The sequence below is a fragment of the Phasianus colchicus genome, chromosome 7 (genome assembly GCF_987193195.1).
Source record: "Phasianus colchicus chromosome 7, bPhaCol1.hap1.1, whole genome shotgun sequence".
Taxonomy (NCBI): Eukaryota; Metazoa; Chordata; class Aves; order Galliformes; family Phasianidae; genus Phasianus; species Phasianus colchicus.
In genome coordinates this window covers 11,108,019-11,128,373 of record NC_143442.1, presented here as the reverse complement: position 1 = coordinate 11,128,373, position 20,355 = coordinate 11,108,019, and the positions used below count along the sequence as shown (strand labels likewise).

Sequence of the window (20,355 nt, the reverse complement as noted above, 5' to 3'; positions counted from 1 at the left end):
GACAGTAGCCTCCAAGGAACAATAACAGAAAAGCAGATTGATAATTTAATCAGTCAGGCTATTCATGTGTTCAGTGGCCCCATGTCCAACACGAGCCTGTGCCAGACAGTTCTGAAGAAAATACCTCATACAGTTGGCATCTGTGTGCCATAACAAGTGCCCAGAAGCATGGCAGAGGATAGAGAAAATGTTTCTTTTAAACACAGGCTGTAAAGGGCTGGTTTATACCCTGAAACACAGGAAAGTTTGACATCTTTTATAAACTTCAGCAGTGAGAGACATGTTATAATTTCACCAAGCTCTCTGGTTCCATCAGATCTTGGTGTAACAGTTCCCACAAGAATCTCCAAGGCTCAGTTAGACTGCATTTGCTCTGAAATCTGTTTCCCAATATGCTGAAGTAGTACGACATATGTTTAAAACATTTTACCTCTGTGAGAATAGTTGTCTCATAAGAAGGCTGATACTTCTCCTTCTCTTGGGTGGTCTTCTTCTCCATTTTTTCCCTGTCAGTCTTCTGTTTTCTGTCTGCTCCTTTAGGCTATAAGCACAAGCACAAGCTTTGCCTTATGCCAAGTATTACAAGTTTGGAAACAGAAGCCAACAGATTTTTTCTGATCTGTTCACAGAAGACTCCTTAAGATTTATGGGGGCTCCACATACGGAGCAAGACCAGATCTGCATTTTCCAGTCAGAAAAAGTAATCTAACATCTCAACTGTTTCTATAACACCATCACCTCCCAATTAACTCCTACTGCAATTCCAAAATAAAATGATCACAATCTTGAGATTTGATAACTATTTCAGATCACGAACCCTCTAAGTTATGCACTTCAACTGCTTTTGCACCATCTCTTCAGGAACAGGAAAGACATTGCTTGTAGGAGAAGTGGAGCACAGACCCTTCAAGCAAACAGGGCTACAAAAATCTTGTTAAGTGGCTCCATGTTTGCCATGTCCATTTAGGAGCTTCGGAGATGTACACAATCATCTTTCTCTCCTCCAAGTAGCAATGAGATGAATTGTGTGGCAAAAAGCAAAGGGTACTTAAGATCTCGAAGTTACACTTTCATTGTTTATGGAAGATTGAATCAAAGAAACTGGCGATGCCCATGCTTTCTTAATTGCCTGGAGACATTCAAACACAATGGATATATCCTGAAAATTGTCAGCATAATATGTTGACTCAAAATGACTTAAAACAGTATCATCTATATTCCTTAGAATCTGGACTATGTCTTGTATCACTGATGATACACAGAATCACAGAATCATAGAATGGTTTGGGTTGGAAGGGACCTTTAAGACCATCTAGTCCCAATCTCCCTGCATAGCAGAGATACCTACCTATACATCACTGTCAGAACAAGAACTAGAAAAAGGCAATGCTTCTAGACACTACTCAACTGTATTACACAGAGATTTATTTTGTGCACCGACACCCATCTGATGGGTTTTCATTTCAATTAGTCAAGGTTTGAGTTCTTGGTTTTCATTCAGTATAATTTAAGACAGCTGCACAGCCCAGATCTCCATGTGCGTACTGTTCAAGGCACAGTGGACTGGCACCAGTGTCAGCATGACACTCAGGTTATTCAAATTTAACTAGAATTGCTGTGTAGTTCAGGGCTTATGTTGTTTTGTGTGCAAGAGTTCTGTTTAAGATTTTAAGCATATCCAGTTGAAAGTCTCTGTTTTTTTACTGTGCTATTGGCACTACTCCTTCACAGTTTACAATCTGAATTTAACTGTTAACTTTTCTTTAATGTAGTTGATGACAAAGACAAAGCCAAAATTACTTCTCACCTTGAACACCTTGATCTGGCAGCTGGCAGAATGCAAATGTTCTGTGTATTCACCATTTTCATTCTGCTTAAAGGTGTCGATTTGCACCCGGAAAGGCACTCCCTTCTCTCCTCCATGTTTCCGTGGAGTAAATTCTGTGCTGATACAATGCACCTGGGAAAACAAAAGCTGTGCTCATCTCTGGAGAGTGTTCAAAGCTGTAAAAAAATGAGTTTTAGACTCCCTGAACTTGCAGGGTTGCCTGAACATGAGGTTTTGACTCCTCCTTAGAAACTAAGACACAGAAGGGTTCAAAATATTTTCATTTCTGTTCCTCAAGTAAAAAAAAAGAATAGAAGAATAAGAATCCTAGAGGGAAACAGGGCACCAGAAAAAGCATCCTTTGACTTAAGTAAATCCCACATACAGATTAAAAACAGACAGTTTGCATTTCAGATGAGAAATACTCATGAACAAGGACAGCAAGCAAAACTAACAGGCTGTGAACAGCTTCCTCCAGACAGAACTCATGCTCAGAAAGCAACATCAATGTGGATTTCTTTTTTTTCATTTCTTCTAAATAGCCCAGCTAGAGCAGATACTACTTCAAAACTAGCAAGTAACTAGAAAGTATCCTATTGTTAGCACCTTTCTCTCTTCTTCGTGTGCTGGCTATTTTAACCCTCCAGGTCTTTGTAAATACCCCATCGCTGTATTTACAACGAATATCACTTCTCTCTTACCTGAATGAATGCTGAGGCTCTCTTTGATGGATCCCACAGAAATTCAACGGTGTTCAACTGCGTGGGGCTGGCCCTGGGATCCAAGATTCCAACTGACAGCGGAATATCTGTAGAAGAAAACCCCTAAAATTTTAAAAATATTACACTGAAGAAGAGAAAGCATTTCTATACAATTACGAGATGCATGTGAAAAGCCAAGCCATCCATGATATATCTATTTGTGACCTACAGTCCTGGATCTATTTCCCACCCAAAGCATATAGGTTTCCTAAGAGAGGAGTATATTTAAAAAAAACCAAACAAACAACACATAAAAACACGTGGTACAGCATTCAGCACTTCACTTCCCAACTCTGCAAAAGAACTAAAATGAAATAGTCTCACCTATATCAAGGATGCGGTCCCCAGGCCGACTCCACCTCCAACCCTCCAGCTGCTGATGCTCTGTGTATTGCAGGCGTCGGTCATGGAAAACGACACGAATTATACTCTGTTAAGAGAAGATGGCAAGGTGAACAACATGATCTAGAGGCCCTTCTCTTGAGATGACTCTGGTTTTCCAGTGTAGGAGTAGAAGCTGATCTGTTACTTCTACGTGTTTTTAACCCCCATTCACGATGAGAGCAGAGGTTTCCCCTAAAAGACCCATTTTCACGTTTCCCACATTCCTAAGAGACCCATGGAGCAAGAAAGCAACATAATTTCCCTCTCAAAGGGCACACTTGCATTGAATAACACAGCCCTACATAGCTCTCCGGGCTTTGGTCTGGAAGCACTATAGCAGTGTCCACCTAATGGTAGGTGTCATGCCATGTAAACATCACTATACTGCCTCCACATCCAAAATGGCTCACATGGAATTTGCATTTAAGGTGTCTGTAACATACCCCATGCCCTGTATGTCCCACCCTGATCAGAACATCTGAAAGCCAGTGCACTTGTCCCTGCACCGGTGGAGCTGACCTGCCCAGACACCCTGTCAGTGGGAAATAAACTTGATTCCAGCCATTAACCACCAGTTGTTGACAATGAATTTGCCCAGTGTAGTTAAAGGAGTACAGAATAGGAAAGCTACTGCAAGAGGGGAAGTTTCAGCTCTGGCCTGCAATGGTGCATCCTCGTCAACAATTGGAGACAAAGGGCTGGAACAAGGGCAATCTCCAGGGCAGACATGTCCAAAGTATCCCTAAATGATAAATCCTTTTGGACACTCAGAGTGCTATACTAGCATGAGATAATGGCCCCTTACCTCCCAGTTTCTCAATTCCCTGCTCCTACTGGGGCCCTGCATATCGAATGAATGAGCAAATTTTGCCAGTGAACCTGAAAAAGGCCCAAATCAAACCCAAGCTACAAAGCAAGCAAGCCACACTGGGAATGCCTGCAAAATTGGAATCCAAATCCATATGCTTCCTGAAATGGGCCAAAAGCCAAGTGCGGACCTGCCTAAACTTGGACAATTGAAGTCTAGATTGGAATTCAAATTTTGCAATTAGTCCCAACTTCTCGTAAGAAATCCTGAGGCAGAACAGCCAAGAATTTGGGAGAGGAAGGCTTGAAGGTTGGATCCAGAAACAGGATCCGGAGCCAACTTTTTGAATTTGAACAGAAACAACCAAGTTCTATATGTTCAAAATCATGCTCGTTACTGAAGTATATTGGAGCTATGCAGAATCTGTGTGGCAGAACGGTGTGAAGGCCAGGGTCTTCTGCATGACATGGAATGGAACAACACAGGTGTGCTGCTCGGGGTAAGAAGGGAGAAAGGCCTGCGGTTTTGACCATGTTCACCTCTGAACTTTGGGATTCCCCTGAACCCAATATTCACAGTGAAACTCTAGGGTCATGATCACAGACAGAACAGAGATTCCCCTGAAGCCTCATAAAGCCAAGCTGCATAGTCCCGTGAAACTCCAGCACTCAGAATAACTCCATCAGCCCTGCTCCCATTAAAAACAATGGCAAAGTATCTTCCATTGTCTCAGTGTGAGCAAGGTCAGGCCCTTCATTAGAGGCTGTATGTAGTAGCAGGAAGAAAAGAAATCTATGTTTCTCCTTACCTTTACATATTTTGTGTTTAAATCTTGAAACTCTCCCAATTTCCTATTCTCAAGTAGACGGATTTCATAAGACTGACCTAGAGTTTAAGGAAACATTTCCAAGGTGTTTAATATGTTGTAGCAATGAGAGAGTCATGCTGGCATTTACGTGGCTAATAAAGCATACGTTTGATCAGGGAAAGCTCATTTTTGTTAACATAATGCATTTGCCCCAGTAATAGAGTAGGAACTAAAGCACAGCAGAAATCTGAGGGGAAGGTTTGTCTGTTGACTGCTCAAAGCACTCAGGCACCAATTGCACTCTGTCTTCCAGGCCTGTTACAGCCCTCTGGTCATCCTCCACAAAGCCACCACAGTGCTTGAGACCTCGTTTCCCTCTACAATGGTGTTGCCTTCATCTGCCCCTTCTACTGAAGCAAAGTTGTGTGAAGAGCTGCTGCACACCAGGTCTAGTCACTGTTCTGCTAAAGACAGCAAGGTCAAGGCTGCAATGTGTTTCAATGAACCAGAAAGACAAGATTTGTTCCATATGGCCACAGATGTGCTGCCCAGTGCACAAATCCTCCTTCAGACACGTGTGAAAGCAACATTGCAAATTACAGTAGGTGCAAGGACCAATCCCTTTGAAGTCCCTACTGAAAGGGAGTTAGACCTCACCACCACCACTCCTTAGCATAACAGACTCAGACAGTTCAGTTGAGTTCCTCTAGCTGGTTCATGAAATACCATCACTCTCCAAGGCTGACAGCAGGCCAAGAAGACTGGCATTCCAAAAACTTATGCACAAATGGTAAAGGCATTACAAAAGCTTACAGTATCAGACTAACTGCACAACAAACCTATAGCTGATAAAGAGGCAGGGCAGGAACATATAATGTATACACATCCTCAGTACCTAGTTTTTCTTGCTCAACGTGATATCCTCCCTTTTACTGAAAAAACGCGCAGTTACAACAAGGCAGGCACCAAGAAGGAGAGCAGTTTGGTTCTTCTGGTTCGACCAGCTTCTCCTCTGAACCGGCCCTGCAGAAAACTGCAAAGCAGATAGATCTCCCTCTGAGCAGTTGCTACCAGCAGAGAGAAGAATGCAACACTTCTGGCTCTAGAAATTGAAGACTTACACGTCAAAAGGGCACTGCATTTCAGCCAGGTTCCTTTTTGGGAATTCTGGCTCTCCTATTTGCCCTTGTGAGCACAGACCCTATCACCAGAGCAAAGATAGAAGGCTGGGGCAGGGGGTGGAGGACAAGAGGGGCCATATTGGAGCCTCAAATGTTTGCACAGCACTCCTACTGATGTCAATAGAGGTTCTGCAAACAGGAAGTGACCCTTGAATCCAACACGTGGCTTAAGGGATGCAGAAGGGGAAGAATAAACCATCTGAAGTGCCAAATTAAGCACTGGAAACACACACATATCTTAACCCATCTCTTTGCACATAAGTAAACTGACTTAGGAAGAGTGACCTCCCTTTAGAGATCACTGGACAGCAAAAGCGGACATTGTAAATTACAGTGCTGAAATTGAGGTCTCCCTTGCTAACACAAGAGACTCTCTAGTGTTCCCACTGATACAGGTTATTATTATTCACTTGGCAGTTTTATGAGAGATGTACAATATCTCTCCACATAACCAATACCACTGTATTAATATAAAAAATCAGGCTCAGGTTCACAAAATCAGAGTGATGCAGTTCACCATCTGAAATGAACTTACACAGCCAAGCATCTCTAGCATTTGCAATTCACTCCCAAGCAAATATCAGTCTAATCATTACAGAAAATTAGCTTAGAATTTGAGATCATAAGCTTCTGCGAGACAGTAGAATATGTCTATGACTGTACTCAGATGTTGTTACAGAGACACAGAAGTGACACGACCTGTGCTACAGAGGAAGGCAATGGCTGAGCCACAAGCACTTCCATTTAGCAAGTATTGCAGTCCTTAGTTTGTGACACCTTTACATTCTGATATATACCCCACTCTTTTGGCAGCCCGGTTTGCATTTCCTATGAGATGAAAGAAATTAATCTGCATGAAAACGCTGACTATGTTCCTTTCAAACTGATATCAAGCACTTAAGAACTGCGCAGCATGCATCTTCCAAGCAGTTGTGTGGGACAGGAGCCATCCTGCAACCCAGTGGATAACTTGCACCATGCACCTCATCCTGATGGGAGGGATTCTGCTTGGATCGAGTCAGAAACATATTCTGCCCGCTGGTAAGACAGAAAACTGTTGCGGAGACAGAGTTAATGATAAATGGAAAGTCAAATAAGAAGTAAAATGCTTTGATGAAAGATATACGGGTCATCTGATGTAAGACACGGTACTCAGTTCATGCCACAAAATGCCTCATTCAGAATAGTATTTCATGCTAACTACTTTCCCCTTAGTGTTTTCCAAGTGTTCAACTCCAGTTACTACACAGAGCAGTTATCAAAACAAGATGGCTTCCAGCCAAAATTCAAGCAATTTATTTCCCTCTGTGGAACTCTCAGTGAGAATTTGGCCCCAATTCCTCCCATTGGCACTGAAGAGCCAAAAGCTAAGAAGTAGCTCAAGGCTCTGGCACACAGAATCCCATACCAGTGACTCTCCAGCCCTATCACACATGGGTTGTCAATGTTCTAACTATATCATTGTTACTCCAGTATCTAAATCTGTAGAGAAATACAGTTGCAAGTGTGACTAAAACAAACCATACTCCCAGTGACAAACCAGTTCCCATGACAGGCTGCAACTGGCGAAGCCCAAAACATACAACTGAAATAGAGTGAGTTTGCCAGTACTGTCTTTCTGTTTCTTCATTAATATAGGCTACACTAGATAGCTAGAAGTCAATGCTTGGCAATAAAGCCAGAGAGAGTTACTGAATGTACTGATGCTGAGACTTTGTGATGATATATATGATCAAACAGTCTGATCTTAACCTGGGCAGTAGCTATTCCTCAGCTGATGAAGGTTTAACATATGCTGGGCTTAGAGGGAAGGAAAAACCCTATGGAAATATCTGTGGCAATGGAGAGCAGCGGTGACAGGTTCAACCTGCTGAAACCTTCTCCCTATCATGCTCTCAACACTGCCTGTACCTGCACCACACCAAGGCAGCAAGGGGCTCACAACAGCCTCAGAGCTGTCAACCTACTTGGTCTCAGGTTATGCTGCAGTATGGTACGCACACAGACAAGGGCACCTGAAGCCAGCTATCAGTGCTTTTACCACTATCCGGCATGAAGAAAGCATTTTGAACACCAAATCCCCAGAAGAGCTGATGCCAGTGCACAACCCGGTGCTCCTCGCGCAGAGCTTGCCACAAGCCTTCTTCCTTACCTCAGGCAGGGAACAGAATGGCAATAAATATCTGAATAACCACATTAAATTCCTGAGATGCAATTTGTCTCCCAGCTTCATTGGAAGCTTTTGGGGCACCAATAAAAACCTGGGCGGGTGATGATACAGTGCAATTTGTATTTTGAGCAGACAGTCCCTGAGCAACAGCAAATTTATGCAATCACCTCCTAGGCTAGGGTTTGAGCAACTCTGCTTTACAAACAAGAGTAATATCCAGCAAAGTAGTAACCACCCAAGTCCACAGAGTTCCTACTTGGTGATTCATAAAGCCATTGCGTCTACCCTAAAGAGAATTTATAGACTGTTTACTCTTTTCATTTTTACTGCTTTGGCCATTAATGCATATTAAATGCAGGTATGAACACTTAGTTTGGGAACAAAAGAACTGACAGTCAACAATTTGTTATAGCTGATGAAAAATTTGGTTCAAGAAAGGAATGCTTTCACATACTCAGAAGGCACAAGCCATCTCAGTTCCAGCCACCAGTAACTCTTGAGAGCTTCCGATTTCAAAAGATAATCCTAAACTCAAAAGTTACATTTTGCTTTATGTTTGTTTGCTACACAATCACAATATCCAGCTTTCATTTTTGAGTGTTTTGGTGTTACATTTCAGGGGCCACTTCCACTATGCATTCTGTGGTTTTCTGCACAATGCATTGATACGATACACTGACTTTCTATTAGGCTGCTGCTGTTCCAGACCAATCTGAGTCTTACTTAATCTAGCCAAGTTGTCTGCTTGCCTTTCCAGCAATTAATTAAAACCTAACCTTACACTGAGCAATATCTGTGATGGAAGTCAGTAGACAAGAAAAAAATAATAATAATTGCAAGTTCTCTTTCACAGAATGGATCCACACAGCACTAGACAGAACCAGCCTGGAAACTGTTTGATTATTAAGCCAAGCTGGCCAATAAAAATTCCATTTAGCAACTTTATATGGACATCCTAAATAGCGCAAAGATAAAGACAAAGGAATGCTGACAGATGAATGCAGCATGCAGAAGGAGGGGGGAAGAAAAAGAAACAGCTTTTACCCCCCAGCCCAAGGCACATCCAGCAGGCAGGAGGATCACCTTTGAAGCAACCAATACAACTATTTAGGCCATCAGGCACACACACACATTTATCTGACAAGATTAATGGGTCCACAGAGTAAACAGGCAAGACTGACAGAGCTGGCATCTCAACTTGCATGCTTGATTGCCCACACCTTTTTAGACAGACAAAAGCAGAAGTATAGCTTAGCATAACACCTGCCAAAGTGTCCCATGTGCAGACACTCTCAAGACAAGGAACAAGGGCGGAATCCTCCCGCCACAAAGATGGATACGCAATAATGCTGGATATGCTGGATATTCTGCAGTTGCTTATTGCATCCTCCTTTGACAAGATGCTCTAGGAGATGTTTATCCAGAGGATATTGTGAATTCAGCTGCTACACAATAGGCCACCCTGAAAGCTCCCGCTATGCTAAGAGCATGGAAATCCTGCAGAGGAGGACCAACTGTGGGCCAGGCAAAGCAAAGGGAACATAAGAGTCATCCTGACACACCAAATCCATCATGTCCCACATCTCATCTTCAAGAGCAGCCAGTTATAAGTGGCCAGGGAGGGGGCAGGGCGAAGACAGTCGACCCTTCCCTAGCCACAGCTTCCCAGCAGCTGGTATTCAGTGTCCAGGCTGCATCCATATCAAGCTGTCCAGTCAGACCAATGCTCATAAACTCCTCTTTTGCAGTATCTCTCTCTGAACATGGCTACACCAACCACGCTGCACACATGCCTTACTTCAGTATCTGCAGCCTCACCCATCCCTCCACCTATTTCCTGCCTGTTTCTCTTTGCAGCAAAGCTATCTTGGTCCCACTGTTTGGAGCCACTTCCAATGGAGTTCGCTACTCATCTGATTGCAATACCAAAAATTCCTGCCCTATTTGCCATTACCACCAGAGGAACCTAATGGACCAGTTCCATGACCAGTTCTTCCACCATGCCATAGAGTTGCACTGTCATCATGCCTCTTCCTGGGCTTCTCCTCCTATTACAATATCCTCAGAGCTCTGGGGGGGGTTTCTTTGTCCCCTTCTTTCTCTTTTTCTGCCTCTTTCTTGTGGAAAGCCAAACACATGCCTCAGAGCAAAGTTTGCTGGAAGAAAACTCCAGTGCTCATTTACTATATGAACATTTGGCTAAACACTCATCTTCCCAGACTTCTGAGGATAGTTCATTTTACAGTGGTGACACTTCATAGCTAACAGGCATAAAATAAATACTCTTCATTTGCAGTGCTTTCCACTCAACAGAGCGGGACGTATATGTAACTCCTCCCAAGACTATAGCCTAACTTTGAATCAAGGATACAAAAACAGCTAACAGACTCAGAAACACTCTCCGTTGCTACTGTCACTGTGTGCACTTGTTCTTCTCTTGCACACACCTTGTCTACTGTCCTGAACCCTACCAACTAATCTGCAGGAAACCTGCTTTAGCAGGGGGGCTGGACTTGATGGTCCCCAGAGGTCTCTTCCAACCCCTACAACTCCACGATTCTATAATCCCACCTAATTGAAGACATGGCATAAGTTTTGATTTTTAAAACCAAATCACTGAAGAAATGATGGACTTCTAATGGAAAACAGGGAAAAAAAAAATCTGACTTGAGAAAATAATTTCTTCCTGTATTTCCACCTCTCTAGCATGTCCACCCAGGACTATCTGGGTCACATCTGCCTAGCTCAGAAAAGCTTAGCCCCCTCTGTGTAATTAAATCAGGCAGGCTTTTTCTGGTTTCAACCTGTACTGAGTCAATTTGGACAACAGGTTTTATAGCTCTGCAAGACTAGCTTGGTGTGTAATATTTACTTGAGCTTCAGATAACTAAGAAGAATGATCTGTGGTGAGGGTGCTGAAGAGGGATGCAGAAGGGCCGAATGTGACTGCTGACCCCAATCAGCCCTCAGGGAAATCACCCCCTCCACCACATTTCTGCAGTAATGTGGAGAAATGTGTTAGAGAAAGGAAGCCCCACTCGTGTACCTGGCTACTCCAACTGACAAACGCCCCATCACAGCAAGCACAGCTCAGAAATACGACAGCAAACCAGGACAAGAGAAATCCCACTGCTCAAGTATGTGCTGTATAGTTTCAGAAACATAAAATAAACGCTTGGTTGGAGGCAAAAACGTTTTTTTTTTTTTTTTCCAGCCTCCTTAGAGATAAGGTATCATACATAATTCCCATAGAAACAGTTAACCTTGTCAAAAGGACAGTGTTTCCTAAGTTTCTTACTGCTAACATATATCTTATAGGAAGGATACTGCAAGTTGGGAAAAAGTGACTGGAAAATTGAAATATCACTTCAGATTGACAAGTTCATTGATACAGTCCAAGTGTAGAAATGTAGGCAAAAGTTTCTCTCAAAATTACAGAAATCTCAAAGGAGATATGGATAATGGAAAAAAGTTTAAAAAAAAAAAATGACAGGGAAAGAAAAAAAATCTTGTAGATATTCTGACTTTTCACTATACTCATAGCAACTTCTGAGCACTTCCTTCCTTCACAGATATGGAAGATTTATGGAAGTGGGAGAATAAAATGCAGTCTAGGGGCTTCCAGTAGGAGTTGTGCACAGGCTATGATCCAGCAAGTTCACAATCCCATTTGAATTTCATCCAGATGTTAACAGCAGTATTACCAAATGAATAGAAAACAGGCTCTTGGTTAAAAGACAACTGAGATTCTAGCTTCCTAAGGGCAACAGAAGTCAGATGCTCTACTTATGCAGAGGTGCCCTGTCATCTGAAGCAAGATTCATAGTGAGTTTAGGGATGGTGTGGTTTGGAGACAGGGTTGTTTATCCTGGGCTGCCAAGCAAAGACAGAGCTGCCAAGCATATGGGGAAATCGCTGCTAGCACGAATAACGGCTTCAGCCGAGACATCAGAGTTGTCTTCAGAGTAAGGTAGGAGACAAATGCCTTCTCCAAAAACAATGGAGTGCAGCACAAGAACCAAAAATAAAAAAAACATCCTCAGAAACAGAAAAGACAGCCTTTGACAGGCACTTCTTGAAGCTACCCAAAGCCAGGAAAGGAGGTGAGGACCAGAACGGCGTGTCACACTGCGTGCCATAGGGATGATGGATGCACAGGTGGGCAGCCACCAGGAAGCACCTGATATTCACAGCCACAGTTTCACTCAGGCAAAGGTAGAGGGCATGTTCACAAGGGACAGCCACCAGCAGCATGAAACACCCAAGAGCTGGCCAGTGGCAGCAGCAATTTATAGGGAGAGTTGGTTCTTCTGATGGGACAAAGCAAAAGTCTCCCCACAAGCAGAGCTATAATTAAACCAGAAGCACACCCAGTCAGAGCTGGTCAATCAGCCTTCTCTACACTTCATTTAGGCAAATAAAGAACTGTTCCAGGAAAACTACAAACATTCCGACAGTTGTGACCCCATAAAAACCCAATTACGTATGAGTTAACGTCAACAGAAAACAGCTTTTTTCATTTACTGTAAATCTCAGTATTTAAAACTGAGTTCCTTGCCTGTAGAAGATTAGCCAACTGTATGAACTTTAAATGTTTTAAGGGAGGCAAAGGTTTTGTTGTAAGCAATGACATCTACCCAAGCAACCACCTTCCATTCGTCCTCTGCGCTTTCCGCGCCTTTCCTTGGAAGGGAAACCACAACATGTCTCCAGTGAGCTGAGGCAGGACAACAGCCAAAAAATCTACAACAGCAGTTTCAAGCGTACAAGTTGACACACACACATCTTGGATCTGGATCCACTCCTGAGGACCCAATATCTGGAGCTTTTGTTGGTGCGTGACAGAACCCAACTCAGTCCGTCCTTAGCTTTGTGAGGCATCTGTTGCTTATGCACCACAACGGCTATGCTCCCAATAACATCACAGGTCTTCTCGGATGTTCGTGGTTTTCTCTCATGGTTTGGGTTTTTGGCTTGTTTGTTTTCCGAACTGTCTAGGACTGGCAATAAAACTAACTAACTCTTGGAAGACCCTGCGAAGCAGAGGGGTGGCCAGCCTTCCTAACCCCAACAGGCTGGATGTGAAAATCCTCACATGGCTGAGGACCACAAGTCATAAACCACAGACCTGGAGAGCAGGAAAACTTCACAGGCAGGTGATGGCCTGTTACTCCCAAGCACAGCTAAGGGACAGGGCTGGGTCTGGCACACAGCTGGGTCTCAGTGACTCCTGCCATCAGCCCGACCCACCCTCTATTCCGAGCAATTTAGATCTCTGGCTCTGAGCCAAGCCAACACTGGTCATGAAACAAAATCATGACTGGAACAGCTCACGCTCCACATGTGGTTCTGGCACTACAAGCCAAGTCCCTTGGGCAACGAGTTTTGCTTTGTGTTGTTTGTTGGCCTTTTTTGTGTGTTGTGTGTGCCCCTTTTTAATTTTTTTTTTTTTAATGATTTTATTTCCTCACATTTATTAGCATTCAGATCTGCTGTAGAGTGCTTGTTTCCTCTGCATTCCTCCTGGTGCAGTTTCTGGAACCACCTTCATTACTCCCATTTCTGTCCATGTCTGAAACTAGTTTCAACCAGCCCTGCTCAAACCACACCCCATATGACTGCAGACCATGGAACATGCAACTGCACCAAGACCTCTTGCTAAAGCAGTGGTTTGTAATATGGTTGCTGGTTGACTGTTTGTCTGAAAAATCCCTATCCACAAGAGACACTGCAATAGTGCTAAAAGGCAGGCTAGTTCCAAATAACGTTAGGTGATGTTGTGCTGCAGACTTCTGGACAGCGTAGCTCTGTCAACAGAAGTGCTCCCTCACCAAGGGAGCAGTGCCAGCAGCAGCTCCTTGTGTGAGGACACACCTTTACCAGCTTCATGGACCAAAGGAGAAGCGTTGAATTGAGACTAACAGGGCTCTGGCTCCAATTTCTCAAGGAATGTGGGACACAGAAGGGAAGAGATCGGGAAAGACAAGTGTAATGAGTCAGTCTTTGGAAAGCAAGCTGAGGATTTGACTCTAGATGCTTGATTTACTGGCTAGTTCTAGAGCTGTGGCCAGTGAGCATTTGTGGTTTCAGACCAGAGCAGACAAGCTTGGGAGCCTGCCACTGGCGAACGTCCCCAAGTCAACTTCACACAACCTTGCCCTTTGCACCCTCACCCTTGCTAAGAACAGCCCCTCCAGATCAGGACTCCACTTGGATTTTTCCCTCACCTCTGTGGGAGCCAGGGCTAAAGTCCTCTTCCTCCACAGAGCCACTGACCAATTCCCCAGGGCCACCCAAGGCTCAGCAGAAGCCATCATGCTCTGTAAGACCAGACCTTTTGTCTACCTATTTCTGTACATGGGCTATCTACTGAGCTGGTCACTCACCAACACTGAACTGGTCCTAAGTGAGCATCCCAAGGCAGGGAGTGTAGCTGCTGCACAGTGACAGACGGTCTGCTACTGAATAGTGAAGAGCTCCAGCCAGAGAAGCATGTTTGGATAACACACTGCAAGAGTCAGACAGCCAAATAGTGAAGCAGCCAAAAACCCCCAAACCAGTCTTCGTAGTCTGGATGTGTCACTGCACTGGAGGTGAATGGGTTTGTTGGAACTGGGACAGCCACTCTTTCTTTGTATCTTTATTACTAGGAGCCAGCTGTGACTGAAGCTCTCAGCACAGACAGGGTAGAAGGACACATTAATGAAGTTAGCCATTTGCTAAGGTCATCTGACCCAAAACTCAAGCACACACGCAAGAAGGAAGTTTTGTGTAACAGCGTTTAGCCAGACCACAATAAGCACAGAAAGAGGGTAAGGTGCAAGAAGTGTCTCTTCGCTTATGGTCAGTGTGAGGCAATAAGGAGTAGGGAATGGTCTATGCTGCTTTATGGAATGGCACACAGACACAGCATGCTGAGGTCAGTCAGCTCTTCTGCTGTGCTACGGCTTCCAAGACCTGAGCTGCCCTGAGGTTCCCTCCATGTCCCACCTCAGCTCACACAGCGTAGCTCTTCTAATATGATGATGAACTTTCTGTTAGTCTTACCTTAGCTTGTACTCAGAGCAATTCAGAACTGCATGGCAGCACCTGGGTGGGATTCCCTGGCTTCTGTTGAACAGGTTTCAACCCGTGAGGAGTTGCAGCACTTTCCTCTGACTTTGGAGCAGCGAGAGGAAAATAACTGCACAGTAGGTAACCTCTGGGAAACTATTCAGCTCAAAAAAAATCAAAAGTAGTTTCCACAGAAGTGTTTCTCTTCTGCCTCAAGAATTTTCATTTCTGCTGTTACTTTTTATTCACGAGTTCAACAGAAAAAGAACAAGTTTTTAAACACAGATGTTAATAGAAAATAAACCTTCTCTTACATAGGCATTCCTAAGCATAAAAACCTATTGCAAGACAAATCCTCATAACTTTTTAATCCCAAGCAACATCTCCACTAATATTACATCAGAGAAATATCTGTTGGTTCTGACCACAGCTGACGGAAACGTGTGCTTAGTATCCTCTTATCGTATACACAACTACCCTCAGTGACTATGCAAGCTCCTCACAGCAGGTCGTATCCCTAAAGGAGCAGACTCCAGTCCCTTTTTCCTAACTAGCAGAGGCAAGGGATTTTAGTCTAAATGACAGAGCATAGAGGAAGAGGATTTTAGGGCCAATGCCTGCCCTTCCTACTAGAAAGAGTCAATGCTGGGAACAGGAGTGCAGCTGCTGGTGTTGATTCTGAAGCAACTTGCCAAGTATGGCAGAATGGCTTTTAAGGCAGGCATACTGCATAGCCTTGAATGTCAATAGGATCTCAAAGAAACTAAGAGGAGCACAGTGTAAGGTGGAAGACAAATTGTTTAGGAACTTAAAGAAGTGAGGTAAGAATGCTGCTAAGAAGGCGGCAGGAAGATGTGAAGTTTCTGTCAAGAATAGAAGGCAATGAGCTCTTCAACTTAGAAGGGAGGCGATGTAGCATCTTTTACAGCTAATTACCTTGAAGATCCCGTAACAAAATATGCTGTTTCCATCTTTCATGGCAAAGCAATAGCATTACAGTTCTTCCCCAAGCCCCTTCTCAGTTCTTGCCTACTGCACGGCTTCTGCCAGTCTCACCCCTGCTTTGTTCCTCCAAAATGTCCAGCCTCACTCCCCAGGGCACATCCCCAACTCTCCCCTTGGGAGATGGAAGACAGCTGCAGAAGATACCTGACAACTGGTGGCAGGTCAGTTAAGTCAGTACTGTGTCAAGATGGAGCAGGAGACAACTATTCATGACAGTAAGCAGAACACAGTCCATGCTCATCTCACCCTTGACATGCCCCATGTCACCTGCTGGGATTTTGCTGTATTTGAGTGGATAAACTGGGAATACAATCACAAATCTTAAGCACCCTCCAATCTACATGGCATCTGAGCTTCTTGGGTAAAGCCTGCAGCACTTAGCAGGTCTTTCTAGCAGTGCTCTCCAGGCCTACCAGAAAAACAGATCCAACAGCCAGACAGACCCAGAGGGTGTCAGAGCTCAGAGGGCTCTGTTTTGCACTGAGAGAAATCCAGAGAGATACTATAGTGAGCTTTACACTCAATGCACAGAGCTTGAGGAGCTGGGGTAGTGCTCAGAAGCCAGAGGGGACACCAGTAACACATGGCAGACAGCCCTCAGGCTGATGCTATTGTAATGCCCGTGTTATCAAACTGGCAGAAATTAAGTGCAGTATGTTTTTGCATAGTCTGTGCCTAGAGATGTCTGATCCCTCTGGGATCGATATGCAGGAGGCAGCCAACCTCCAACCACAGATGTGTATGCACAAATTCTGACACAGGAAAAAAAAAATGCCTAGGAAAACTCAGGGTCTTGCATAAAAATTATGCTGTGAACCCCATAAGCTTGTCAAGTCAGGGACTCAGCAGAGCAGAGCCACATCACGCAGCCAGTGGGAGCAACACCATCCTCTGCTGAGAGCACTGAGAAACCCACAGGTACTTGCTATCTCATCCACTGCAGCAATGATGCTCTCCCAGGGGCCTGCAATGTCAAGGTCCCTCCCCAAGTCCAAAGCTTGCCCACCTGCTGAATTCACCTGGCCTTTCAAGATGAAGGTAGGAGGCTGTAGTTCAGACTGTTGGAGATCAAGCCAGTACCTGGCTACATGAAACTGTGCATGATGTTTTAAGTCAACAATTAATCAGCGGTACTTCATCATTTTGTATCAGTTGAGGAATCTTTAATTTTTTACACTTACATGCCACACTGTCCTTTCCTCCATCCCCTTCCCATCTCTTTCCCTCTTTTCCCCTTCCCACTGCCCTCCCAGTGAGGCACCAGTATGGAATTCAATCTCTCTGTCATGAATCATTCCCAGGATATGTGCCCTCCTCCACGCAGTACAAACCCTACCTTGGTTGAGGTAGGTCAGGGTTTCTTCGTGCAGTTTCACAGCAGGGGATGTGGCTGTGCAGAGGACGTACTGAAAGGGAGGCAGTTTGGCTTCATTCTCAGGAGACAGCTGTGGTTCCTCCTGCTTGAAGATCGGCAGTGCAAGGACATCTCTGAAACACACAATTCACGCGCATTTATTTACAAAGACTCTATGGAATATTCTGCTCTCAATCTGGATTTGATCCATATGCTCTGAGATAATGGAGATGATCTCCAGAGGAACGCTGAGTTATGACAGCTAAGAATAAATTTAGCCTCCATAATGTGACAAGGCAACTTCTGCCTTCATGGAAGCACACAGGTGCTCAGCAGCAGCTTCACGAGGAGCTGGGTGCAGTCCCAGATCTCGCTCCTTTACAAGACGTTTGCACTGACCTGCATGCTGACTCGCAGCCAGACTGCTCCCGGCCCACGCTAACCCCAAGCAGAACAGATGTCAGCAATGCTGAGAGCACAACAGAGCCATTAGCACAAAGAGATGCCAGGAACAAGCATCCTTATCTTCGCACATCTAATGCTGGATAGCCAAATTAGCCTTTCCCACACCTCTAACTTCTCTGGCTGTTGTGTCCACCTACTTAAGACACTGTATCCTTCCCAATTAGAAAGATTATGCTGAACACAGAGACAATTCAGTGTAAGTAATTAGATCTTCCCCCCCTCCACCCCGTCCATTCTCTCCGTATGCGTGAAGACCCAAGATTCCCAGCAGAGGCTGCACGCAGTTCTGTTCCCCCTGGAATTCCCACACACAAGAAGCTCTAATAAGAACCGTTCAGGAGCATGCCCATGCATACAGGCACATGGAAAGGCCATTACGAATTTTCCTTGCCTGTTCTGTTAATGATCCACCTTGCACCGAATCCTAACACCCACAACCTTGAAGGCTGCCCAGGTCACCAGTGGAATGGGGCAGCAGTTTGCAGCAGAGCTGAAGTACCCAGCTCACACACGGAGCTCCTGTTCCTGGAGAACAAAGCCAGAGAGCAAACCGTGCCACTCCGCTTATAAGCGGGGACAAAGGAACACCCCTCTGTTTCCATTCTCCCCCCTAGCTGCACACCTCTGCACTACCACCAACTCCAAGGCACCCAGCCCCATTTACTTGCTGGCATCACTGACGTAACCACCGCATGCTCTTACCCAACTGTGGCCATAGAGAGGGTTTTTTCCTCTCAGTGCTAATGATTTACCATGGTAATGAAGTGAGAGAAATGCCTCAGAAGATGTCTGAAATAGATACCACAACTTTGGATCAACCCCCTATGAAACATTTCACCTTGCCAGAAGTGCTCGCAACACAGAAAGAAGATGAGAACAAGGGGCTGAAAGAAGCCCTAAGACTCAACTCTTAGCTCAAGGCTGCAAACCAAGTCTTGAGAAAAGCAGGTGGGTGAGATCCTCAAACTGTCCCAGTGTTCACCTCTATGCTGAAGCACTGGGGTTCTGCCATTAACCAAGGATTGGTTAATGTACTGGAATGTACTGGGGAAGGGAGAAAGGTGTCTGAGGCAGGGCTCAGGCAGATGGAGGTACAGAACGAGATACAGGCAGAGTTCCCGTGACAATGAATGAAGATCTACAGGGTTACTCTGCAGCACTGTCTTACTGTCATAACAAATACACACCACGCTGAGGTACATCAGAACTTACACAGATGTTGCAAAGGCTTTGACTGTACAGAAGTACGATCCACAGGAAGGGGACTGCACAACTTCAGCTTGCTCGGTGCAGTCTCAGGCTGTCTGTGGGCACAGGCAGCCCTGGGAAGCACAGCTCAGAGCAGAGGGCTCTCTCTAGAAACGTGCGTCTCAACAAGCTCCCAGGAATTGGCCAGAATTACAGCTCTCCACAAGAACTGGGTGTTTAACCCAGCTGACCTTCCCCAAAGCATCTGAAGCCATTACTTAACATTCTAATAAATGTGAGTTGAGGACTTTGAGCCCCAGCTCAAGAACCCCCATAGCTACAGCAGCAAACATTCAGTATGCTGAACGGCATGGTCAAGCCTGACCCAAACAGGATGATCCTGCAACACTGTGATACTGCAAACCCACAGAGCACCCCGCGACAGCAGGAACCCATAAGGACCATCAAGTCCAACTCCTGGCTCCACACAGGGCCAACCAATAACCAAACCCTATGTCTGAGAGCGGTGTTCCAGCACTCCCTGAGCTTCAGCAGCTCAGGGCTGTGCCCACCACCCTGGGCAGCCCATCCAATGCCCACTGTCCTCTGGGACAGAACCCCTTCCTGCTGTCCAACCTGGCGCTGCTGGACTCAGCGTGCTCCTGCAGCAGCCTTGGGGATGCTTGCAGGGTGCCACAACTGAGCACAACTGCAGCCACCGGCACCCTCTGAGATTCCAGCCTTAGATATTCATAAAAAAATAATTCATAAGCGCTCAGCAGAAAGGAAACTCCCAAAGTTGCCTGCTTTGTTGTCTTCTGTGGGGAGGAAACACGGGTTTGCGCTACACATGTTGCAGACTATTGTTTCGCAGCTCTTTAGAGCTTAAATTAGGAACACTTAATTAAACGCGACTGTGCAGAGGCAGGAAAAAGCTGGTTTAGGCGAGTCGAGAAAGTGAAATTGTGAGCTGCTCGCCCATCGTCCTCAAAGGAAGAGGCAGCTCCGCTGCGAGCAGGGCAGGCAGCAGCCGGCAGCGGGGGCACCGCCGAGCCCCGCTAATAGAGAAGGACGAGAAAAAGAAGCCCGCGGCTCCCAGCGAGAAGCGCTGCCCCGGGCCGATCCCGTTGCGTTACCCCGCGGGGACTCACCGCAGGTAGCTGCCGGTCGAGTGCTGGTTGTAGTGCTCCGGCTGCGTGTGCCAAAACAGCATCTTGGGGACAGCGGGGAGGGGGGGAGCCCGGCGCGGTCGCTGGGAGCGGGGACGAGAAGTGTCCCAGCCGGGCTGCCCACCCCGAAGCGCGTAGGGCACCGCTACCACCACCTCCCACCAGCTCCAGTCGCGGCCCC

General features: G+C 45.4%; 1 protein-coding gene across 1 annotated transcript in view; it reads right to left on the bottom strand.

The window, feature by feature from the left end:
• TFCP2L1 (transcription factor CP2 like 1) overlaps positions 1–20,355 on the bottom strand; it is a 29,768-nt gene extending 9,413 nt beyond the window's left edge. Inside the window, exons 1-7 of the mRNA XM_031590619.2 lie at positions 20,157–20,355; positions 17,335–17,486; positions 4,590–4,666; positions 2,914–3,019; positions 2,530–2,636; positions 1,808–1,960; positions 431–541 (exon numbers count right to left, since the gene is read on the bottom strand). Of these exons, the coding sequence (XP_031446479.1) occupies positions 431–541; positions 1,808–1,960; positions 2,530–2,636; positions 2,914–3,019; positions 4,590–4,666; positions 17,335–17,486; positions 20,157–20,218 (768 nt within the window). The 5' untranslated portion in view covers positions 20,219–20,355. The remainder of the gene's footprint in view (positions 1–430; positions 542–1,807; positions 1,961–2,529; positions 2,637–2,913; positions 3,020–4,589; positions 4,667–17,334; positions 17,487–20,156) is intronic.